The sequence below is a fragment of the Pagrus major genome, chromosome 8, assembly GCF_040436345.1.
Source record: "Pagrus major chromosome 8, Pma_NU_1.0".
Taxonomy (NCBI): domain Eukaryota; kingdom Metazoa; phylum Chordata; class Actinopteri; order Spariformes; family Sparidae; genus Pagrus; species Pagrus major.
This window is the reverse complement of record NC_133222.1, coordinates 1,604,999-1,629,900: the sequence shown is the minus strand read 5'-3', so window position 1 is coordinate 1,629,900 and position 24,902 is coordinate 1,604,999. Positions and strand designations below refer to the sequence as shown.

The 24,902-nt window shown below is 44.1% G+C and overlaps 5 protein-coding genes across 8 annotated transcripts in view; 4 read left to right on the top strand and 1 right to left on the bottom strand.

Annotated features, from left to right (window-relative positions):
• Positions 1–6,078: 6,078 nt before the first annotated feature.
• On the top strand, positions 6,079–7,737 carry LOC141001791 (nuclear factor 7, brain-like). The gene is made up of 2 exons (XM_073472963.1): positions 6,079–6,196; positions 6,292–7,737. The coding sequence occupies exon 2, from the start codon at positions 6,309–6,311 to the stop codon at positions 7,701–7,703; it is 1,395 nt and encodes a 464-aa protein (XP_073329064.1). The 5' UTR covers positions 6,079–6,196; positions 6,292–6,308; the 3' UTR covers positions 7,704–7,737.
• Positions 7,738–10,283: 2,546 nt separating this feature from the next.
• LOC141001107 (E3 ubiquitin-protein ligase TRIM35-like) lies at positions 10,284–11,946 on the top strand. Its single transcript, XM_073472075.1, has 2 exons — positions 10,284–10,408; positions 10,504–11,946. Exon 2 carries the CDS (start codon positions 10,521–10,523, stop codon positions 11,910–11,912), a length of 1,392 nt encoding a protein of 463 aa, XP_073328176.1. The 5' UTR covers positions 10,284–10,408; positions 10,504–10,520; the 3' UTR covers positions 11,913–11,946.
• Positions 11,947–14,502: 2,556 nt separating this feature from the next.
• LOC141001674 (E3 ubiquitin-protein ligase TRIM35-like) lies at positions 14,503–17,084 on the top strand. Its single transcript, XM_073472821.1, has 2 exons — positions 14,503–14,614; positions 14,710–17,084. Exon 2 carries the CDS (start codon positions 14,727–14,729, stop codon positions 16,119–16,121), a length of 1,395 nt encoding a protein of 464 aa, XP_073328922.1. The 5' UTR covers positions 14,503–14,614; positions 14,710–14,726; the 3' UTR covers positions 16,122–17,084.
• Positions 17,085–18,242: 1,158 nt separating this feature from the next.
• LOC141000525 (zinc-binding protein A33-like) lies at positions 18,243–20,440 on the top strand. Its single transcript, XM_073471236.1, has one exon. It carries the CDS (start codon positions 18,313–18,315, stop codon positions 19,702–19,704), a length of 1,392 nt encoding a protein of 463 aa, XP_073327337.1. The 5' UTR covers positions 18,243–18,312; the 3' UTR covers positions 19,705–20,440.
• A 1,425-nt stretch (positions 20,441–21,865) lies between these two features.
• LOC141000524 (neuronal acetylcholine receptor subunit alpha-7) overlaps positions 21,866–24,902 on the bottom strand; it is a 38,702-nt gene continuing 35,665 nt past the window's right edge. For all 4 annotated transcript variants that reach the window (XM_073471231.1, XM_073471234.1, XM_073471233.1 and 1 more), the window contains one exon: positions 21,866–23,893. In XM_073471231.1, coding sequence (XP_073327332.1) covers positions 23,324–23,893 — 570 coding nt within the window. In that variant the 3' untranslated portion in view covers positions 21,866–23,323. The remainder of the gene's footprint in view (positions 23,894–24,902) is intronic.

Here is a 24,902-nt window from a genome sequence, read left to right as displayed (position 1 = left end):
GGGATAGGTCTCTCACTGTTGTTTCGGCCTATGGGCCAAACGGCAGTGCAGAGTACCCGGCCTTCTTGGGGTCCCTGGGAGGGGTACTGGAGAGTGCTCCAACTGGGGACTCCATCGTTCTGCTGGGGGACTTCAACGCTCACGTAGGCAGCAACAGTGTTGCCTGGAGGGGAGTGATTGGGAGGAACGGCCTCCCTGATCTGAACCCGAGTGGTGTTCTGTTGTTGGACTTCTGTGCCAGTCACAGTTTGTCCATAACGAACACCATGTTCAAGCATAAGGGTGTTCACCAGTGCACATGGCACCAGGACACCCTAGGCCGGAGGTCGATGATCGACTTTGTGGTCGTGTCATCTGACCTCCGGCCGTATGTCTTGGACACTCGGGTGAAGAGAGGGGCTGGGCTGTCAACTGATCACCACCTGGTGGTGAGTTGGTTTCGCTGGCAGGGGAGGAAGCTGGACAGACTTGGCAGACCCAAACGTACTGTGAGGGTCTGCTGGGAACGTCTGGTGGAACCCTCTGTCGGGGAGGTCTACAACTCCCACCTCCGGGAGAGCTTTGACCAGATCCCGAGGGAGGCTGGGGACATTGAGTCCGAATGGGCCTTGTTCTCCGCCTCCATTGTTGACGCGGCTGTTCGGAGCTGTGGCCGTAAGGTCTCCGGTGCCTGTCGTGGCGGCAATCCCCGAACTCGGTGGTCGACACCGACAGTAAGGGATGCTGTCAAGCTGAAGAAGGAGTCCTATCGAGCCTGGCTGGCTCGGGGGACTCCTGAGGCAGCTGACGGGTACCGGCAGGCCAAGCGTGCTGCAGCACGGGCGGTCGCGGAAGCAAAGACTTGGGTCTGGGAAAAGTTCGGGGAGGCCATGGAGAAGGACTACCGGTCGGCCTCGAGGAAATTCTGGCAAACCATCCGGCTCCTTAGGAAGGGGAAGCAGCACCCCGCCAACACTGTTTACGGTGGAGGCGGGGAGCTGTTGACCTCGACTGGGGATATCGTCGGGCGGTGGAAGGAGTACTTTGAGGATCTCCTCAATCCCACTGACACGTCTTCCATAGAGGAAGCAGAGGCTGGGGACTCGGAGGTTGATCCATTCATCACCCAAGACGAAGTCACCGAGGTAGTCCGGAAGCTGCCCGGTGGCAAAGCACCGGGGGTGGATGAGATCCGCCCTGAGTACCTCAAGTCTTTGGATGTTGTGGGGCTGTCTTGGCTGACACGTCTCTGCAACATCGCGTGGCAGTCGGGGACAGTGCCTCTGGACTGGCAGACCGGGGTGGTGGTCCCTCTATTCAAAAAGGGGGACCGGAGGGTGTGTTCCAACTACCGGGGGATCACACTCCTCAGCCTCCCTGGTAAAGTCTATTCCAGGGTACTGGAGAGGAAAATTCGGCCGATAGTCGAACCTCGGATTCAGGAGGAACAATGCGGTTTTCGTCCTGGCCGTGGAACACTGGACCAGCTCTATACCCTCAGCAGGGTGCTGGAGGGTTCATGGGAGTTTGCCCAACCAGTCCACATGTGTTTTGTGGACTTGGAGAAGGCATTCGACCGTGTCCCTCGTGGCATTCTGTGGGGGGTGCTTCGGGAGTACGGGGTCGAGGGCCCTCTACTAAGGGCTGTACGGTCCCTGTACGACCGGAGCAGGAGCTTGGTTCGCATTGCCGGCAGTAAGTCAGACCTGTTTCCAGTACATGTTGGACTCCGGCAGGGCTGCCCTTTGTCACCGGTTCTGTTCATTATTTTTATGGACAGAATTTCTAGGCGCAGTCATGGGCCGGAGGGGATCTGGTTCGGGAGCCACCGGATTTCATCCCTGCTTTTCGCAGATGATGTTGTCTTGTTGGCTCCTTCGAGCCGGGACCTCCAGCATGTTCTGGGGCGGTTTGCAGCCGAGTGTGAAGCAGCTGGGATGAGAATCAGCACCTCCAAGTCTGAGGCCATGGTTCTTGACTGGAAAAAGGTGGCTTGTTCCCTCCAGGTTGGGGGAGAGTTCCTGCCTCAAGTGGAGGAGTTTAAGTATCTCGGGGTCTTGTTCACGAGTGAGGGAAGGATGGAGCGTGAGATTGACAGGCGGATCGGTGCGGCGGCCGCAGTAATGTGGTCGTTGTATTGGTCTGTCGTGGTGAAGAGAGAGCTGAGCCGAAAGGCGAAGCTCTCGATTTACCGGTCAGTCTACGTTCCTACCCTCACCTATGGTCATGAACTTTGGGTCATGACCGAAAGAATAAGATCCCGGATACAAGCGGCCGAAATGAGTTTCCTCCGCAGGGTGGCAGGGCGCTCCCTTAGAGATAGGGTGAGGAGCTCTGTCACGCGGGAGGAGCTCGGAGTAGAACCGCTGCTCCTCCACATCGAGAGGAGTCAGCTGAGGTGGCTCGGGCATCTGTATCGGATGCCCCCTGGACGCCTCCCTCCCTAATTTGATTAATTACCTCCGGATTATTCAAATAGATAAAACATCGGGGGTGGTGCCCCATTAACGAGTGTTTTATTAATCGCCAATGATTAATGAATTACATGTATTATTAGTGTCTCTCCTACAACTGCATGTTTTGTTGTTCAGATACAAAAACTTTATTTCAAATTCTAGTCCAGATTATGAAATTTACAAACAATGAAATCAAAGTTTTATTACATCTATGAAATGTTTGTAATAAGATAAATATATTAAATGATCTAAATACTGTAAATGCACCTTTTCTTCCTGCTTTTGATGTAATAAAGTCACAATGATTGTGATTCTGTGTGTTTTCAGTCTCCATCAGTTGAACTCTGCTGTCAGTCGTCTGTTCAGTGAGAGGACGAGTCGTTCTGTATTTAAGGTGGACGTCTCAGTTTGGGTTCATGTGATGTTGCTGACTGAAGAACTGAATCTCTCTCTGCTGTTTCTCCCTTCAGAAAATAATCAAACAATGAATAAAGACAATAGATGAAATGAAAACTGGAACAAAATCATGAAATGTTACAACAAGCAGTAAGGATTAATGTTCAGGATTAAAACCTGATTTACTTGCTCGTGTTCAGACTTGAGTGTGAAACACTCCCCTGAGTCACATGTGAACCAATCAGCATTCAGCAGAGGTCTGACAAAGCTCCGCCCTCACCTGACTCACCTGAGACGAACCAGGAAACAGTTTGTCAGTGTGTGTGTGTGTGTGTGTGTGTGTGTGTGTGTGTGTGTGTCTTTAGTACAGACCCACAAACAGACGATCAGATTCACCTTCAGACTGAACTAACAACGTCCTCTGAGTGAGTTCATCTACAGGAGAGAGGAGGAGGAAACTACAACACTGCAGACGCTCCACACACTGAAGGTGAGTCCGACCAGAACCAGAACTCAAAGTAAACTTCAGTGAAGTGAAGGAGGAAGTGGAGCTGTGACTGACTGTACTGTCTGCTGTGTTCCCAGCGTCACTCAGAGACAAAATGTCTTCCAGATTAGAGGAGGATCTCTGCTGTCCGGTGTGTCATGATGTCTTCAGAGAGCCTGTCGTTCTGTCCTGTAGCCTCAGCTTCTGTAATAAAACTGTCTCTCTCTGCAGTAGAAAGACAAATATTTTTGAAATTGATGCTACATGAGCAGAGAAAACAGAGTCAAAGGGCTGTGGTGTTCACTTCTACTCAAAAGGTAGAAAAACGACAACACCCAGAATGCACAGCGCTGCACCGGATTGGATGGGGCTCGGTTTTGGCTCAGAGAAAGTTCTGAAAGAGGAGACAGTGAGGCGGCTGGATGGTGACGAACAATATTGTGTTGCAGCTGAACGGTGAAAAACTCTAATATCCACCATGTTGTTTCTTTAATGGTGTTATTGAGAACATTCAGGCACTAAATGTGGAGCTCCATCTCCTCCTTCCATCACATCCACGTCACAACACCGCTGTTGTTCCCATCATCTGCCCCTCAGGTGGTTGCCAGGTTGTGCACTAGCTAACTTTACTAACACTAACTAGCTAACGTTAACCTTGTTCCCACAAACTGGCAACTACCAAGACTGTTGATCAGTGACGACACACAGACACCACGTGATACAAACTGTGTGATACTATTGGCTGACAAACCTCGTAAGAAGCTGAACCGACTGTCAGAATTCTGACACAGAAATAAACAGAACAATTAATTTGGACCTGACAAACATTTTAAAATCATTTATTCACAATCATAATAATGTTTTTAAGGAAAAGAGAGACTTTTATTCTGCACCGTTCTACGAGCTCTGTAGATGTTTTATTTTAAAAATGATTTGTCAACATAAAAATGTCGTCAACATGTTGTTTGAATCAAAAATCACAGAATTCAACCCGTTAAGCTGCAGCTGCTCCTCCTGCTGTCTCATTATTCACAAAACACATGTTGATTTTTCTGTTGTTGTTTTTTTTAGTTTGACAGTTTGCTTTGTGTTTCTATTGTTGCCCTTTTCATGAGTTAAATGATTTCTTAGTTTCTGATGTCAATGTGAAAGTGTGTGTGTTTGTGTGAGTCCCCTCTTTGATAGGTAGACGTCACTGAAGGATGAATTCCCCTCTTGGCAATTTCTTTAAAAAATTATAACAACACATTTGAAGTAATATTCTGTTAAAAGACCTTAAAAGAAGCTTTTCTATTCTATTTTAGTTTTTTCACAATGACCAGAAACAAAGGTCCCCTCTTAGATAGTGGAGACATTTAGTGCCCTGTTGGCTATATAGACGTGTGTGTGTGTGTGTGTGTATTTTTGTGTGTGTGTGTGTGTGTGTGACCATGAAGAACCAAATAAAGGATGGGCACAAATAAATAAATAAATAAATAAATAAAGTAATAACTGCATGTTTTGTTGTTCAGATCTAAAAACTTTATTTGAAGTTCTAGTCCAGATTGTTAATTAATAAATTAAATTGTTGTCAGAATAAAAATAATTTACGCGTCAAACATTCAGGACGTAACGTTGGTGAGTAAATGAGATAATTAGGTCGTTGTAATAAAGTGTTTTCATGTGAGCAGATAATTAAAACCACTTCAGTTCTCCACCTCCAGACTCTCCTCATGTTTCCCCAAAATATAACTTCAATCAGAAGACAAAGATTTTCATTGGCTGATTTTAAACAAACTAAATAATCAAACTCTTTTTGTTTTCATGACTGAATAAACTGAATAAACAAACTGACCTCAAAGGACAAAAACACACTTTATACTGTGTTACTTTGTTTATATGTGGCGGACCCTGCCACCTCTCTAGCTTCAAACAGTGTTCTTGGACCTTATTTTCCTCTGAGAACAGCTCGTTTATTCACTGATGGAGACAAGTTTGTATTATGACCTCATTAATATTGTAAATATTAAAATTCTGAGTTTGAATTTCTCCAAAACTACGTAGCGCCCCTTTAATGCTGATTATTAAACAGTTGCATTTGTCTTCAGTCAGTGTGACTAAACTCTCAGTCTCTTACTGACGACACTCTTTGTAAATGTTTGTAGATTTACTGACGGAGTCAAATGAATATTAAGTGAACAAAACAGACTCTGTGTTAAAGTAACTGGTCAACAGAAATACCTGTTTCACTGCTTCCTGTCTGTCAACACAACAAATATTGTGATCTAAATATCTCAGTGTGGCTCAATCTGAATCCTTTCATAAAGACTGTAATCATTTAAAATCAGTTATGTTAAATAAACATTTGTAAGATGTTTTTGGATCAAGGCTGAACAAACAATAAACACAACATGAAGATATTGGAGCCCAAATAAATGTGACGATATTATCAAGTTAATATATTTTGAGGTTAATATTTCCTCTTGACAAGTTTCAGAAAATGATGAACCTTTAATATAAGTAATAATATAATAGAGAACACTACAGTTCAGGCAGTGCTGGCGCTGGTTCTGATGGACTTCAGCCCCTCCAACAACAACAAGTGTATCAGACGACATTTCCAGCAGTGAATCAGTACTTTGGACTGAAACACTGAGTCACATGTGAACCAACAGCATTCAGCAGAGGTCTGACAAAGCTCCGCCCACATCTGACTCACCTGACTCACCTGAGACAAACCAGGAAACAGTTTGTCGGTGTGTGTGTGTCTTTCGTACAGATCCACAAACAGACGATCAGATTCACCTTCAGACTGAACTAACAACGTCCTCTGAGTGAGTTCATCTACAGGAGAGAGGAGGAGGAAACTACAACACTGCAGACGCTCCACACACTGAAGGTGAGTCCGACCAGAACCAGAACTCAAAGTAAACTTCAGTGAAGTGAAGGAGGAAGTGGAGCTGTGACTGACTGTACTGTCTGCTGTGTTCACAGCGTCACTCAGAGACAAAATGGCTTCCAGATTAGAGGAGGATCTCTGCTGTCCGGTGTGTCATGATGTCTTCAGAGAGCCTGTCCTTCTGTCCTGTAGCCACAGCTTCTGTAAAGACTGTCTGCAGAGCTGGTGGACGGAGAGACAAACACGTGAGTGTCCAGTTTGTAGGAGAAGATCTTCAATGGATGTACCACCTTTAAACCTGGTGTTAAAGAACCTGTGTGAGACCTTCTTACAGGAGAGAGATCAGAGAGCTTCAGAGGATCTCTGCAGTCTGCACTCTGAGAAACTCAAACTCTTCTGTCTGGACCATCAGCAGCCGGTGTGTCACATCTGCAGAGACTCAGAACAACACACCAACCACAGATTCAGACCCATCGATGAAGCTGCACGACAACACAAGAAGAAACTTCAGGAAACTCTGGAGCCTTTAAAGGAGAAGTTACAGGTTTTTGAAGGAGTTAAAGTGAAGTTTGATCAGACAGCAGAACACATGAAGGTCCAGGCCCGACACACAGAGAGGCAGATTAAGCAGCAGTTTAAGAAGCTGCACCAGTTCCTAGAAGAGGAAGAGGAGGCCAGGATGGCTGCACTGAGGGAGGAAGAGGAGCAGAAGAGTCAGATGATGAAGGAGAAGATGGAGGCTCTGAGCAGAGAGATAGCAGCTCTTTCACACACAGTCAGAGCCACAGAGGAGGAGCTGAGAGCTGAAGACGTCTCATTCCTGCACAACTACAAGGCTGCAGTGGAAAGAGTCCAGCAGCGCCCCCTGCTGGAGGATCCACAGCTGCCCTCAGGAGCTCTGATAGACCAGGCCAAACACCTGGGCAACCTGAGCTTCAACATCTGGAACAAGATGAAGGACATGGTCTCCTACACTCCTGTGGTTCTGGACCCAAACACTGCTCATGCAAACCTCATCCTGTCTGAAGATCTGAGCAGTGTGAGACCAGGAGAGAGACAGCAGCTTCCTGATAATCCAGAGAGGTTTAATTATATCTGGTCTGTCCTGGGCTCTGAGGGCTTTAACTCAGGGACTCACAGCTGGGACGTCGAGGTTGGAGACAATACAGACTGGGAACTGGGTGTGTTAGCAGAGTCTGCTCAGAGGAAGGGATTCATACAGTCTGGATTATGGAGAATAATGTTACTCAAAGGTAAATACTCAGTGTGGTCACCATCAGCTCCACACACTGATCTCGTAGTGCAGAAGAAGCTCCAGAGGATCAGAGTGAATCTGGACTGGAACAGAGGAAAGCTGTCGTTCTCTGATCCTGATACTAACACACGTCTACACACCTTCAGACACACTTTCCCTGAGAGGATGTTTCCATACATTGAGACTGGGTATAAACTCCCACTGAAGATATCCCCCCTGAAGGTGTGTGTGACAGTGGAACAGAGCAGTTAAAGAAGTGTTTCATCTCTGGAAAGACGTCCTTAAATAAAACTCTCTCTCTGCAGGACGAAGACAAATACTTTTTAAATTGATGCTACATGAGCAGAGAAAACAGAGTCAAAGGGCTGTGGTGTTCACTTCTACTCAAAAGGTAGAAGAACTACAACACCCAGAGTGCACAGCACTGCACCGGATTGGACGGGGCTCGGTTTTGGCTCAGAGAAAGTTCTGGAAGAGGAGACAGTGAGGCGGCTGGATGGTGACGAACAATATTGTGTTGCAGCTGAACGGTGAAAAACTCTAATATCCACCATGTTGTTTCTTTAAAGGTGTTATTGAGAACATTCAGGCTCTAAATGTGGAGCTCCATCTCCTCCTTCCATCACATCCACGTCACAACACCGCTGTTGTTCCCATCATCTGCCCCCTCAGGTGGTTGCCAGGTTGTGCACTAGCTAACTTTACTAACACTAACTAGCTAACGTTAACCTTGTTCCCACAAACTGGCAACTACCAAGACTGTTGATCAGTGACGACACACAGACACCACGTGATACAAACTGTGTGATACTATTGGCTGACAAACCTCGTTAGAAGCTGAACCGACTGTCAGAATTCTGACACGGAGATAAACAGAACAATTAATTTGGACCTGACAAACATTTTAAAATCATTTATTCACAATCATAATAATGTTTTTCAGGAAAAGAGAGACTTTTATTCTGCACCGTTCTACGAGCTCTGTAGATGTTTTATTTTAAAAATGATTTGTCAACATAAAAATGTCGTCAACATGTTGTTTGAATCAAAAATCACAGAATTCAACCCGTTAAGCTGCAGCTGCTCCTCCTGCTGTCTCATTATTCACAAAACACATGTTGATTTTTCTGTTGTTGTTTTTTTTAGTTTGACAGTTTGCTTTGTGTTTCTATTGTTGCCCTTTTCATGAGTTAAATGATTTCTTAGTTTCTGATGTCAATGTGAAAGTGTGTGTGTTTGTGTGAGTCCCCTCTTTGATAGGTAGACGTCACTGAAGGATGAATTCCCCTCTTGGCAATTTCTTTAAAAAATTATAACAACACATTTGAAGTAATATTCTGTTAAAAGACCTTAAAAGAAGCTTTTCTATTCTATTTTAGTTTTTTTACAATGACCAGAAACAAAGGTCCCCTCTTAGATAGTGGAGACATTTAGTGCCCTGTTGGCAATATAGACGTGTGTGTGTGTGTGTGTGTATTTTTGTGTGTGTGTGTGTGTGTGACCATGAAGAACCAAATAAAGGATGGGCACAAATAAATAAATTAATTAATAAATAAAGTAATAACTGCATGTTTTGTTGTTCAGATCTAAAAACTTTATTTGAAGTTCTAGTCCAGATTGATAATTAATAAATTAAATTGTTGTCAGAATAAAAATAATTTAAGCGTCAAACATTCAGGACGTAACGTTGGTGAGTAAATGAGATAATTAGGTCGTTGTAATAAAGTGTTTTCATGTGAGCAGATAATTAAAACCACTTCAGTTGTCCGCCTCCAGACTCTCCTCATGTTTCCCCAAAATATAACTTCAATCAGAAGACAAAGATTTTCATTGGCTGATTTTAAACAAACTAAATAATCAAACTCTTTTTGTTTTCATGACTGAATAAACTGAATAAACAAACTGACCTTGAAGGACAAAAACACTATTTATACTGTGTTACTTTGTTTATATGTGGCGGACCCTGCCACCTTTCTAGCTTCAAACAGTGTTCTGGGACCTTATTTTCCTCTGATAACAGCTGGTTTATTCACTGATGGAGAAAAGTTTGTATTATGACCTCATTAATATTGTTAATGTTAAAATTCTGAGTTTGAATTTCTCCAAAACTACGTAGCGCCCCTTTAATGCTGATTATTAAACAGTTGCATTTGTCTTCAGTCAGTGTGACTAAACTCTGAGTCTCTTACTGACGACACTCTTTGTAAATGTTTGTAGATTTACTGACGGAGTCAAATGAATATTAAGTGAACAAAACAGACTCTGTGTTAAAGTAACTGGTCAACAGAAATACCTGTTTCACTGCTTCCTGTCTGTCAACACAACAAATATTGTGATCTAAATATCTCAGTGTGGCTCAATCTGAATCCTTTCATAAACACTGTAGTCATTTAAAATCAGTTATGTTAAATAAACGTTTGTAAGATGTTTTTGGATCAAGGCTGAACAAACAATAAACACAACATGAAGATATTGGAGCCCAAATAAATGTGACGATATTATCAAGTTAATATATTTTGAGGTTAATATTTCCTCTTGACAAGTGTCAGAGAATGATGAACCTTTAATATAAGTAATAATATAATAGAGAACACTACAGTTCAGGCAGTGCTGGCGCTGGTTCTGATGGACTACAGCCCCTCCAACAACAACAACAAGTGTATCAGACGACATTTCCAGCAGTGAATCAGTACTTTGGACTGAAACACTGAGTCACATGTGAACCAACAGCATTCAGCAGAGGTCTGACAAAGCTCCGCCCTCATCTGACTCACCTGAGACGAACCAGGAAACAGTTTGTCAGTGTGTGTGTGTGTGTGTGTGTCTCTTTAGTACAGACCCACAAACAGACGATCAGATTCACCTTCAGACTGAACTAACAACGTCCTCTGAGTGAGTTCATCTACAGGAGAGAGGAGGAGGAAACTACAACACTGCAGACGCTCCACACACTGAAGGTGAGTCCGACTAGAACCAGAACTCAAAGTAAACTTCAGTGAAGTGAAGGAGGAAGTGGAGCTGTGACTGACTGTACTGTCTGCTGTGTTCCCAGCGTCACTCAGAGACAAAATGGCTTCCAGATTAGAGGAGGATCTCTGCTGTCCGGTGTGTCATGATGTCTTCAGAGAGCCTGTCCTCCTGTCCTGTAGCCACAGCTTCTGTAAAGACTGTCTGCAGAGCTGGTGGACAGAGAGACAAACACGTGAGTGTCCAGTTTGTAAGAGAAGATCTTCAATGGATCCACCTTGTAACCTGGTGTTAAAGAACCTGTGTGAGACCTTCTTACAGGAGAGAGGTCAGAGAGCTTCAGAGGATCTCTGCAGTCTGCACTCTGAGAAACTCAAACTCTTCTGTCTGGACCATCAGCAGCCGGTGTGTGTCGTCTGCAGAGACTCAGAACAACACACCAACCACAGATTCAGACCCATCGATGAAGCTGCACGACAACACAAGAAGAAACTTCAGGAAACTCTGGAGCCTTTAAAGAAGAAGTTAAAGGTTTTTGAACGAGTTAAAGTGAAGTTTGATCAGACAGCAGAACACATGAAGGTCCAGGCCCGACACACAGAGAGGCAGATTAAGCAGCAGTTTAAGAAGCTGCACCAGTTTCTAGAAGAGGAAGAGGAGGCCAGGATGGCTGCACTGAGGGAGGAAGAGGAGCAGAAGAGTCAGATGATGAAGGAGAAGATGGAGGCTCTGAGCAGAGAGATAGCAGCTCTTTCACACACAGTCAGAGCCACAGAGGAGGAGCTGAGAGCTGAAGACGTCTCATTCCTGCACAACTACAAGGCTGCAGAGGAAAGAGTCCAGCAGCGCCCCCTGCTGGAGGATCCACAGCTGCCCTCAGGAGCTCTGATAGACCAGGCCAAACACCTGGGCAACCTGAGCTTCAACATCTGGAACAAGATGAAGGACATGGTCTCCTACACTCCTGTGGTTCTGGACCCAAACACTGCTCATCCAGAACTCATCCTGTCTGAAGATCTGAGCAGTGTGAGACGAGGAGAGAGACAGCAGCTTCCTGATAATCCAGAGAGGTTTGATTATTTTTGGTCTGTCCTGGGCTCTGAGGGCTTTAACTCAGGGACTCACAGCTGGGACGTCGAGGTTGGAGACAGTACAGTCTGGTCAATGGGTGTGTTAGCAGAGTCTGTCCAGAGGAAGGAACACACACTGCCTGGATTATGGATAATAAGATATTCCAGTGGTGAATACTCAGTGTGGTCAGTATCATCTCGATCCACTGATCTCGTAGTGCAGAAGAAGCTCCAGAGGATCAGAGTGAATCTGGACTGGAACAGAGGAAAGCTGTCGTTCTCTGATCCTGATACTAACACACGTCTACACACCTTCAGACACACTTTCCCTGAGAGGATGTTTCCATACATTGAGACTGGGTATAAACTCCCACTGAAGATATCCCCCCTGAAGGTGTGTGTGACAGTGGAACAGAGCAGTTAAAGAAGTGTTTCATCTCTGGAAAGACGTCCTTAAATAAAACTCTCTCTCTGCAGGACGAAGACAAATACTTTTTAAATTGATGCTACATGAGCAGAGAAAACAGAGTCAAAGGGCTGTGGTGTTCACTTCTACTCAAAAGGTAGAAGAACTACAACACCCAGAGTGCACAGCACTGCACCGGATTGGACGGGGCTCGGTTTTGGCTCAGAGAAAGTTCTGGAAGAGGAGACAGTGAGGCGGCTGGATGGTGACGAACAATATTGTGTTGCAGCTGAACGGTGAAAAACTCTAATATCCACCATGTTGTTTCTTTAAAGGTGTTATTGAGAACATTCAGGCTCTAAATGTGGAGCTCCATCTCCTCCTTCCATCACATCCACGTCACAACACCGCTGTTGTTCCCATCATCTGCCCCCTCAGGTGGTTGCCAGGTTGTGCACTAGCTAACTTTACTAACACTAACTAGCTAACGTTAACCTTGTTCCCACAAACTGGCAACTACCAAGACTGTTGATCAGTGACGACACACAGACACCACGTGATACAAACTGTGTGATACTATTGGCTGACAAACCTCGTTAGAAGCTGAACCGACTGTCAGAATTCTGACACGGAGATAAACAGAACAATTAATTTGGACCTGACAAACATTTTAAAATCATTTATTCACAATCATAATAATGTTTTTCAGGAAAAGAGAGACTTTTATTCTGCACCGTTCTACGAGCTCTGTAGATGTTTTATTTTAAAAATGATTTGTCAACATAAAAATGTCGTCAACATGTTGTTTGAATCAAAAATCACAGAATTCAACCCGTTAAGCTGCAGCTGCTCCTCCTGCTGTCTCATTATTCACAAAACACATGTTGATTTTTCTGTTGTTGTTTTTTTTAGTTTGACAGTTTGCTTTGTGTTTCTATTGTTGCCCTTTTCATGAGTTAAATGATTTCTTAGTTTCTGATGTCAATGTGAAAGTGTGTGTGTTTGTGTGAGTCCCCTCTTTGATAGGTAGACGTCACTGAAGGATGAATTCCCCTCTTGGCAATTTCTTTAAAAAATTATAACAACACATTTGAAGTAATATTCTGTTAAAAGACCTTAAAAGAAGCTTTTCTATTCTATTTTAGTTTTTTTACAATGACCAGAAACAAAGGTCCCCTCTTAGATAGTGGAGACATTTAGTGCCCTGTTGGCAATATAGACGTGTGTGTGTGTGTGTGTGTATTTTTGTGTGTGTGTGTGTGTGTGACCATGAAGAACCAAATAAAGGATGGGCACAAATAAATAAATTAATTAATAAATAAAGTAATAACTGCATGTTTTGTTGTTCAGATCTAAAAACTTTATTTGAAGTTCTAGTCCAGATTGATAATTAATAAATTAAATTGTTGTCAGAATAAAAATAATTTAAGCGTCAAACATTCAGGACGTAACGTTGGTGAGTAAATGAGATAATTAGGTCGTTGTAATAAAGTGTTTTCATGTGAGCAGATAATTAAAACCACTTCAGTTGTCCGCCTCCAGACTCTCCTCATGTTTCCCCAAAATATAACTTCAATCAGAAGACAAAGATTTTCATTGGCTGATTTTAAACAAACTAAATAATCAAACTCTTTTTGTTTTCATGACTGAATAAACTGAATAAACAAACTGACCTTGAAGGACAAAAACACTATTTATACTGTGTTACTTTGTTTATATGTGGCGGACCCTGCCACCTTTCTAGCTTCAAACAGTGTTCTGGGACCTTATTTTCCTCTGATAACAGCTGGTTTATTCACTGATGGAGAAAAGTTTGTATTATGACCTCATTAATATTGTTAATGTTAAAATTCTGAGTTTGAATTTCTCCAAAACTACGTAGCGCCCCTTTAATGCTGATTATTAAACAGTTGCATTTGTCTTCAGTCAGTGTGACTAAACTCTGAGTCTCTTACTGACGACACTCTTTGTAAATGTTTGTAGATTTACTGACGGAGTCAAATGAATATTAAGTGAACAAAACAGACTCTGTGTTAAAGTAACTGGTCAACAGAAATACCTGTTTCACTGCTTCCTGTCTGTCAACACAACAAATATTGTGATCTAAATATCTCAGTGTGGCTCAATCTGAATCCTTTCATAAACACTGTAGTCATTTAAAATCAGTTATGTTAAATAAACGTTTGTAAGATGTTTTTGGATCAAGGCTGAACAAACAATAAACACAACATGAAGATATTGGAGCCCAAATAAATGTGACGATATTATCAAGTTAATATATTTTGAGGTTAATATTTCCTCTTGACAAGTGTCAGAGAATGATGAACCTTTAATATAAGTAATAATATAATAGAGAACACTACAGTTCAGGCAGTGCTGGCGCTGGTTCTGATGGACTACAGCCCCTCCAACAACAACAACAAGTGTATCAGACGACATTTCCAGCAGTGAATCAGTACTTTGGACTGAAACACTGAGTCACATGTGAACCAATCAGCATTCAGCAGAGGTCTGACAAAGCTCCGCCCTCACCTGACTCACATGAGACAAACCAGGAAACAGTTTGTCAGTGTGTGTGTGTGTGTGTGTCTTTAGTACAGACCCACATACAGACGATCAGATTCACCTTCAGACTGAACTAACAACGTCCTCTGAGTGAGTTCATCTACAGGAGAGAGGAGGAGGAAACTACAACACTGCAGGCGCTCCACACACTGAAGGTGAGTCCGACCAGAACCAGAACTCAAAGTAAACTTCAGTGAAGTGAAGGAGGAAGTGGAGCTGTGACTGACTGTACTGTCTGCTGTGTTCCCAGCGTCACTCAGAGACAAAATGGCTTCCAGGTTAGAGGAGGATCTCTGCTGTCCGGTGTGTCATGATGTCTTCAGAGAGCCTGTCCTTCTGTCCTGTAGCCACAGCTTCTGTAAAGACTGTCTGCAGAGCTGGTGGACGGAGAGACAAACACGTGAGTGTCCAGTTTGTAAGAGAAGATCTTCAAAGGATGTACCACCTGTCAGTCTGGCGTTAAAGAACCTGTGTGAGACCTTCTTACAGGAGAGAGGTCAGAGAGCTTCAGAGGATCTCTGCAGTCTGCACTCTGAGAAACTCAAACTCTTCTGTCTGGACCATCAGCAGCCGGTGTGTCTCGTCTGCAGAGACTCAGAACAACACACCAACCACAGATTCAGACCCATCGATGAAGCTGCACGACAACACAAGAAGAAACTTCAGGAAACTCTGGAGCCTTTAAAGGAGAAGCTAAAGGTTTTTGAAGAAGTTAAAGTGAAGTTTGATCAGACAGCAGAACACATGAAGGTCCAGGCCCGACACACAGAGAGGCAGATTAAGAAGCAGTTTAAGAAGCTTCACCAGTTTCTAGAAGAGGAAGAGGAGGCCAGGATGGCTGCACTGAGGGAGGAAGAGGAGCAGAAGAGTCAGATGATGAAGGAGAAGATGGAGGCTCTGAGCAGAGAGATAGCAGCTCTTTCACACACAGTCAGAGCCACAGAGGAGGAGCTGAGAGCTGAAGACGTCTCATTCCTGCACAACTACAAGGCTGCAGTGGACAGAGTCCAGCAGCGCCCCCTGCTGGAGGATCCACAGCTGCCCTCAGGAGCTCTGATAGACCAGGCCAAACACCTGGGCAACCTGAGCTTCAACATCTGGAACAAGATGAAGGACATGGTCTCCTACACTCCTGTGGTTCTGGACCCAAACACTGCTGGTCTTAAACTCATCCTGTCTGAAGATCTGAGCCGTGTGACAGCAGGAGAAAGACAGCAGCTTCCTGATAATCCAGAGAGGTTTGATCTTCACTGGTCTGTCCTGGGCTCTGAGGGCTTTAACTCAGGGACTCACAGCTGGGACGTCGAGGTTGGAGACAATACAGACTGGGAACTGGGTGTGTTAGCAGAGTCTGCTCAGAGGAAGGGACCCATACTGTCTGGATTATGGAGAATAATGTTATACAATGGTAAATACGCAGTGCAGTCAGTACCAGCTCCACCCACTGATCTCGTAGTGCAGAAGAAGCTCCAGAGGATCAGAGTGAATCTGGACTGGAACAGAGGAAAGCTGTCGTTCTCTGATCCTGATACTAACACACACCTACACACCTTCACACACACTTTCACTGAGAGGATGTTTCCATACTTTTTCACTGGGGATAAACTCCCACTGAAGATATCCCCCCTGAAGGTGTGTGTGACAGTGAAACAGAGAAGTTAAAGAAGTGTTTCATCTCTGGAAAGACGTCCTGAAATAAAACTGTCTCTCTCTGCAGTAGAAAGGCAAATATTTTTTAAATTGATGCTACATGAGCAGAGAAAACAGAGTCAAAGGGCTGTGGTGTTCACTTCTACTGAAAAGGTAGAAGAACTACAACACCCAGAGTGCACAGCGCTGCACCGGATTGGATGGGGCTTGGTTTTGGCTCAGAGAAAGTTCTGGAAGAGGAGACAGTGAGGCGGCTGGATGGTGACGAACAATATTGTGTTGCAGCTGAACGGTGAAAAACTCTAATATCCACGATGTTGTTTCTTTAAAGGTGTTATTGAGAACATTCAGGCTCTAAATGTGGAGCTCCATCTCCTCCTTCCATCACATCCACGTCACAACACCGCTGTTGTTCCCATCATCTGCCCCTCAGGTGGTTGCCAGGTTGTGCACTAGCTAACTTTACTAACACTAACTAGCTAACGTTAACCTTGTTCCTCACAAACTGGCAACTACCAAGACTGTTGATCAGTGACGACACACAGACACCACGTGATACAAACTGTGTGATACTATTGGCTGACAAACCTCGTTAGAAGCTGAACCGACTGTCAGAATTCTGACACAGAGATAAACAGAACAATTAATTTGGACCTGACAAACATTTTAAAATCATTTATTCACAATCATAATAATGTTTTTAAGGAAAAGAGAGACTTTTATTCTGCACCGTTCTACGAGCTCTGTAGATGTTTTATTTTAAAAATGATTTGTCAACATAAAAATGTCGTCAACATGTTGTTTGAATCAAAAATCACAGAATTCAACCCGCTAAGCTGCAGCTGCTCCTCCTGCTGTCTCATTATTCACAAAACACATGTTGATTTTTCTGTTGTTGTTTCTTTAGTTTGACAGTTTGCTTTGTGTTTCTATTGTCGACCTTTTCATGAGTAAAATGATTTCTTAGTTTCTGATCTCAATGTGACGGTGTGTGTGTGTTTGTGTGAGTCCCCTCTTTGTTAGGTAGACGTCACTGAAGGATGAAGTCCCCTCTTGGCAATTTTTAAAAAAACTTATAAGAACACATTTGAAGTAATATTCTGTTAAAAGACCTTAAAAGAAGCTTTTCTATTCTATTTTAGTTTTTTCAAAATGACCAGAAACAGAGGTCCCCTCTTAGATAGTGGAGACATTTAGTGCCCTGTTGGCAATATAGACGTGTATGTGTATTTGGGTGGATTTTTGTGTGTGTGAGAGTGTGTGTGTGTGTGTGTGTGAGAGAGTGTGTTTGTGACCATGAAGAACCAAATGAAGGATGGGCACAAATAAATAAATAAATAAAATAATAACTGCATGTTTTGTTGTTCAGATACAAAAACTTTATTTCAAATTCTAGTCCAGATTATGAAATTTACAAACAATAAAATCAAAGTTTTATTTCATCTATGAAATGTTTGTAATAAGACAAATATATTAAATTATCTAAATACTGTAAATGCACCTTTTCGTTCTGCTTTTGATGTAATAAAGTCACTATGATTGTGATTCTGTGTGTTTTCAGTCTCCATCAGTTGAACTCTGCTGTCAGTCGTCTGTTCAGTGAGAGGACGAGTCGTTCTGTATTTAAGGTGGACGTCTCAGTTTGGGTTCATGTGATGTTGCTGACTGAAGAACTGAATCTCTCTCTGCTGTTTCTCTCTTTAGAAAATAATCAAACAATGAATAAAAACAATAGATGAAATGAAAACTGGAACAAAATCATGAAATATTACAACAAGCAGTAAGGATTAATGTTCAGGATTAAAACCTGATTTACTTGCTCGTGTTCATTCTTGAGTGTGAAACACTCCAGAGTCACATGTGAACCAACAGCATTCAGCAGAGGTCTGACAAAGCTCCGCCCTCACCTGACTCACCTGAGACAAACAGGAAACAGTTTGTCGGTGTGTGTGTGTGTGTCTCTTTAGTAAGAACCACAAACAGACGATCAGATTCACCTTCAGACTGAACTAACAACATCCTCTGAGTGAGTTCATCTACAGGAGAGAGGAGGAGGAAACTACAACACTGCAGACGCTCCACACACTGAAGGGGAGTCCGACCAGAACCAGAACTCAAAGTAAACTTCAGTGAAGTGAAGGAGGAAGTGGAGCTGTGACTGACTGTACTGTCTGCTGTGTTCCCAGCGTCACTCACAGACAAAATGGCTTCCAGGTTAGAGGAGGATCTCTGCTGTCCGGTGTGTCATGATGTCTTCAGAGAGCCTGTCCTTCTGTCATGTAGCCACAGCTTCTGTAAAGACTGTCTGCAGAGCTGGTGGACAGAGAGACAAACACGTGAGTGTCCAGTTTGTAAGAGAAGATCTTCAATGGATCCACCTTTAAACCTGGTGTTAAAGAACCTGTGTGAGACCTTCTTACAGGAGAGAGATCAGAGAGCTTCAGAGGATCTCTGCAGTCTGCACTCTGAGAAACTCAAACTCTTCTGTCTGGACCATCAGCAGCCGGTGTGTCTCGTCTGCAGAGACTCAGAACAACACACCAACCACAGATTCAGACCCATCGATGAAGCTGCACGACAACACAAGAAGAAACTTCAGGAAACTCTGGAGCCTTTAAAGGAGAAGTTAAAGGTTTTTGAAGAAGTTAAAGTGAAGTTTGATCAAACAGCAGAACACATGAAGGTCCAGGCCCGACACACAGAGAGGCAGATTAAGCAGCAGTTTAAGAAGCTGCACCAGTTTCTAGAAGAGGAAGAGGAGGCCAGGATGGCTGCACTGAGGGAGGAAGAGGAGCAGAAGAGTCAGATGATGAAGGAGAAGATGGAGGCTCTGAGCAGAGAGATAGCAGCTCTTTCACACACAGTCAGAGCCACAGAGGAGGAGCTGAGAGCTGAAGACGTCTCATTCCTGCACAACTACAAGGCTGCAGTGGAAAGAGTCCAGCTGCGCCCCCTGCTGGAGGATCCACAGCTGCCCTCAGGAGCTCTGATAGACCAGGCCAAACAACTGGGCAACCTGAGCTTCAACATCTGGACCAAGATGAAGGACATGGTCTCCTACACTCCTGTGGTTCTGGACCCAAACACTGCTTATCCCAAACTCATCCTGTCTGAAGATCTGAGCAGTGTGAGACCAGGAGATGAACAGCAGCTTCCTGATAATCCAGAGAGGTTTGATCTTCACAGGTCTGTCCTGGGCTCTGAGGGCTTTAACTCAGGGACTCACAGCTGGGACGTCGAGGTTGGAGACAATACACACTGGTGTCTTGGTGTGTTACCAGAGTCTGCTCAGAGGAAGGGACACATATTGTCTGGATTATGGAGAATAATGTTATCTTATGGTAAATACTCAGTGCGGTCACTACCAGCTCCATCCACGAGTCTTGTAGTGAAGAAGAAGCTGCAGAGGATCAGAGTGAATCTGGACTGGAACAGAGGAAAGCTGTCGTTCTCTGATCCTGATACTAACACACACCTACACACCTTCACACACACTTTCACTGAGAGGGTGTTTCCATACATTAGCACTGTGGATAAACTCCCACTGAAGATATCACCCCTGAAGGTGTGTGTGACAGTGGAACAGAGCAGTTAAAGAAGTGTTTCATCTCTGGAAAGACGTCCTTAAATAAAACTGTCTCTCTCTGCAGTAGAAAGACAAATATTTTTTAACTTGATACTACATGAGCAGAGAAAACAGAGTAAAGGGGCTGTGGTGTTCACTTCTACTCAAAAGGTAGAAGAACTACAACACCCAGAGTGCACAGCGCTGCACCGGATTGGACGGGGCTCGGTTTTGGCTCAGAGAAAGTTCTGAAAGAGGAGACAGTGAGGTGGCTGGATGGTGACGAACAATATTGTGTTGCAGCTGAACGGTGAAAAACTTTAATATCCACGATGTTGTTTCTTTAAAGGTGTTATTGAGAACATTCAGGCACTAAATGTGGAGCTCCATCTCCTCCTTCCATCACATCCACGTCACAACACCGCTGTTGTTCCCATCATCTGCCCCCTCAGGTGGTTGCCAGGTTGTGCACTAGCTAACTTTACTAACACTAACTAGCTAACGTTAACCTTGTTCCCCACAAACTGGCAACTACCAAGACTGTTGATCAGTGACGACACACAGACACCACGTGATACAAACTGTGTGATACTATTGGCTGACAAACCTCGTTAGAAGCTGAACCGACTGTCAGAATTCTGACACAGAGATAAACAGAACAATTAATTTGGACCTGACAAACATTTGTTGTATCAATGATTTGTCAACATAAAAATGTCGTCAACATGTTGTTTGAATCAAAAATCACAGGATTCAACCCGTTAAGCTGCAGCTGCTCCTCCTGCTGTCTCATTATTCACAAGACACATGTTGATTTTTTCTGTTGTTGTTTCTTTAGTTTGACAGTTTGCTTTGTGTTTCTATTGTCGACCTTTTCATGAGTAAAATGATTTCTTAGTTTCTGATAAAGATGTGTGTTTATGGAAGTCCCCTCTTGGCAATTTCTTTTAAAAAAATTAAAAGAACACATCTGAAGTAATATTCTGGTAAAAGACATTAAAAGTAGCTTTTCTCTTCTATTTTAGTTTTTTCACAATGACCAGAAACAGAGGTCCCCTCTTAGATAGAGGAGACATTTAGTGCCCTGTTGGCAATATAGACGTGTATGTGTGTGTGGGTGTGTCTGTCACTCCTTGATTTATATACCTTTTCATCTCTTCCTGGGTTCGGTTTCCACAATATGGAGATGTGTAGATCTCACACTCTTGCACGATTTCTAATTAGCAACTGTAGCATGCTAACACGCAAATAAAACCCTAAAAGAGGGCAAGCATGGTAAACACTTGACCTGCCAAACTTTAGCATGCTAGCAGAAGATGATGAAAATAATGTGTAGACGCGACTAGAACTGCTAGCAGCATCGGTACGTTCAGAGATCCTGCTGTCAGCCTGTATATTTATTTATTAATTTATTATTTTTCTCTCTTCTTGGGTTTGGTGTGTGGCCTCAAGCCAATAAGAGCACAAGGTCGGGACTTTACAACAACATAGCAACCAGGTGACATCACTATCTCGTCTTTCACCTCTGCTCTCTGTCTGACGTAAAGAGCTGCAGGGCTGTTTGACTGAGGGCGGGGCTGAGCTTCACACAGACACACACACACAACAGAGAGGCAAACAGAGCACAGGGTGAAGCTGAACTGAGCTGCAGGGTTGTGTGTTTATTTGTGCTTTTAATGAAACCGCTGTGAAACAATCAGAAAATAATGTTTTATTTCTCACTCACTGCTTCGTTCGCTGGACGACCGCTGCTCTCTCTCTCTATATGTGTCTCATCTGTCGAGCTTTGAATAGTCTTTACAAACAGCTGACAAATCTTGTATAGCGTTTCCTTGACGACATTAATAAACAATATAAATAAACGATATTAACATTAAGGAATAAGTTCAGTGTTCGTTGGCACCACAAAACTAAAACACAGCTGACGGCCTGACGAAACGCTCCTCCAAAGCTTCCTGCAGCTGACAAACAGCCTGTAACTTCCTTCCCTGTTGAAAGTAACTTCACAGTGATTTAAGTGCACAGATTACTAACTCAGTCCTGACGGCTGCTGGGAAACTATATTCTGTCAGAATCTAATCATCCTGTAGAGACACGGCCAGCTGGACGGAGAAGAGCTGCGTCTGTGTGTGGACCATCGCTGACATTTTTTTAAAATTTTGCACAAAAGGATTCACATCAGAGTCGGATGTATAAGAAAATACATTTATTTACAAAGAGCAGACTGAACACACACATCATGAACTGATCAGACAGGTTTCATCCCTGAAAGAAAGAAAGAATACACACAGAAATGTTTCTTTTGTAACAGAGAATTTGTGATAAATTTAAAATGACATTTGAACAATTCAGCTTTAATCTCATAGTTGTGTAACACATGATCCCGTGTGTCTGATCGATAATGACGAGTAAAGTTTCCTGTTCACTCGTCTCTAAAATGTGTCTTTGCATTATTGTAACACAGCGAGCGTAGTTTGAGGAACCTACACTAAATTTGGTCTTTGGCTACGATATCCACACAGAGCGTCGTGTCTTTAGTTTCACTTCAGGATAAATCTCTGCTCTGTGCTGTGATTATGTCAGTTCCAGATGAGCTCTCGATGCAGCTGCACGACACTCAAAAGTTCATCATGTACAGATATGGACAATTATTCACTGACCTGAAGCCGTTAAAGGACAGAGTGTGTTTTCAGTCATTGTGTTTGTTTTTCATGCTGGAGAACGAACAGCAGCGCTCGTCTTCTTCTGAACGAGGACAGAAGCTGTGAAGAGGAATCCGGACCTGCTGACAGCAGCTTCAACAAACGCTGATATTCACATCGGACACCGAAGACGACCCGTCAACTCTGATGACGTCTCCTCATCAAGGTCACCTGATGACACCTGGGACAGGTCCATTCACTGTATGAGCGTGAAACGAGTCTGTGCACCTTTGACTTTAGATTATTTTGATACATACGCTGCTTTTCTCCTTTAAAGGGATAATCCACCAAAAATATAAGCACAGAAAGACTGACATGTTTGCACAGTACCTAAAACACTCCTGCAGCACAGTGAACGTCTTTTATTTCAGTTTGTTCTCAACACTTTTGCCCAAACAACCGTGTTCGTGGCCTTAATTAACGTAAGAATCGTTTCTGTAGCCTGAAAATGTACGACACACCAACATTGTGTTCATAAGAGCCGTTAATCGGTGCAGGAGAGACTCGTTTCTTGTCTGTATGTAAAAACAATAACTTATTAACGTAGCTTCTTCTAAAATCACAAATCATTTTCACATCTCTGTTTGTGTTCATGCTAATCTCAGCTAACTGTCTCCTGGCTCAGAGTGAACTGAGAGCTGAGAGTGGGATCGATCAGCTCGTGTAGCTGGCTCGGTTGCAGATGTGGGAGCGATTCTGCAGGATTTTAGATACGACAAAGATGAACAGCTACCGAGTGTTCATCAATACTTTGGAAGAAATACAGAGAATATGGGATGTGTTTTTAAAGGTTACATCTTCAGTGGGTTTGGAGCTGAGGGCCACAGACACAGAGATTGAGGGACGGACATTATTGGTTCAGGTCTGTACAGGAGATCTGTTGACATGAAGACGTCAGCTGTCAGCTCTCCTCTTCCTCCTCCTCCTCCTCCTCCTCCTCCTCCTCCTCAGCTGAAGAAATCTTTGGAAATGGCCTCCACAAAGTTGGGAGCCGACATGAGGATGCCGATGGTGCACAGGATGGTGAAGAGCGAGAATGCAACCAGACACAAGCGGTCGATCACCGCTGCAGCGAACTTCCACTCGCTGCAGACCGTCTCCTCCTCGTCCTGGCCGCGGAAACGCCTGGCGATGTACCTCACCTCCTCCAGGATCTGGTTGAGCTCCGCCTCCAGGGCCGAGGCCCCTCCTGCTGCTCCTCCTCCTCTTCCTCCGGCTCCGCCCCCTGCCCTCAGCACGTCCTCCTCCCCTCCCACCAGCCGCGAACAGAGGAGCTCGGGTTCAGCCGGCGAGGCGTAGTGCAGCCCCTCCATGCCCCTGAAGCCCACGTACAGGAGGTTTCCGTTGGTGACCTGCGGGTGATGTCGCAGAGAGCCCTGGCTGACGCTCAGCTCCAGGCTGGACAGGCTGCCGCGCCGACGCTTCGCCGCGTTGTGGCACGCCAGACGCACCTTCGCCTCGCCGGGACGACGCATCCGCAGGAACCAGGCGCACCAGTTCAACAAGATCACACGAGTCTGAAGAAGAAGAAGAAGAAGAAGGAGAAGAAGAAGAAGAAGAAGAAGAAGAAGAAGAAGAAGAAGAAAAAGGAGAAGAAAAAGGAGAAGAAGAAGAAGAAGAAGAAGAAGAAAAAAAGTAGAAGAAGAAGAAGAAAAACTTTTTCTATAAATACAGTTTGATTAAAATGTATTTATGCAGAAATGTGTTATTGCGGAAAAATGTGTTTGTACATAAGGATGTATGATTTCATGTGTGACATGAATGTGTGTGTGTGTGTGTGTATGTGTGTGTGTATGTGTGTGTATGTGTGTGTGTGTGTGTGTGTGTGTGTGTGTGTGTGTGTGTGTGTGTGCAGATGAAAATAGAGCATGAATAAAGTGGATCTGTGGCGGCTCAGAAGAAGCTCTCAGAGGAAATCTTCTCCTACAGTCCAATACTTCACTTCACACTCAGCTCATTAAACTCGTCTCTGCTGTCAGACCAGCGACGACGTCCTGCTGCGCTCCGGTCACCTCCGACAACAACAAGTTGGGTCAAGTGGGTCAACGTTCAGACGTAAGAAGTGAGAAGTGTCAGAGTTTGATGGTGTTCATACAAACAGGTTCCTCCTTCTGACTCGGAGAAGAATCCAGAAGAAATCACAGAAATTGATTCGAAACTAGTTGATCGTGAGAGACACACATTCAGATTTGTTTTCGCTCCAGATCTCTGACGCTCTCAGCTGCTCTCAGCTCCTCTGACAGCTGCTGGAGGCTCTCTGGAGCTGCTGGGAAGCTAAACGAGACAGATTCGTCCTTTCAGCCTCACAGCTTCACCTTCACGGCTCAACAGTCATCCCTCCTCCTCCTCCTCCTCCTCGTCCTCAGCGGGAACATCACATCCATGACACACGTCAGAGCGGGGGAGTCACCCCCAGAGCTAACCCTGACACACGCACACGCACGCACGCACACACACACACTCTCACACACAGCTAAGGTAAGAGCTCTGACCTTTGAAATAAATTCAACCTTAATGGAATTTCTC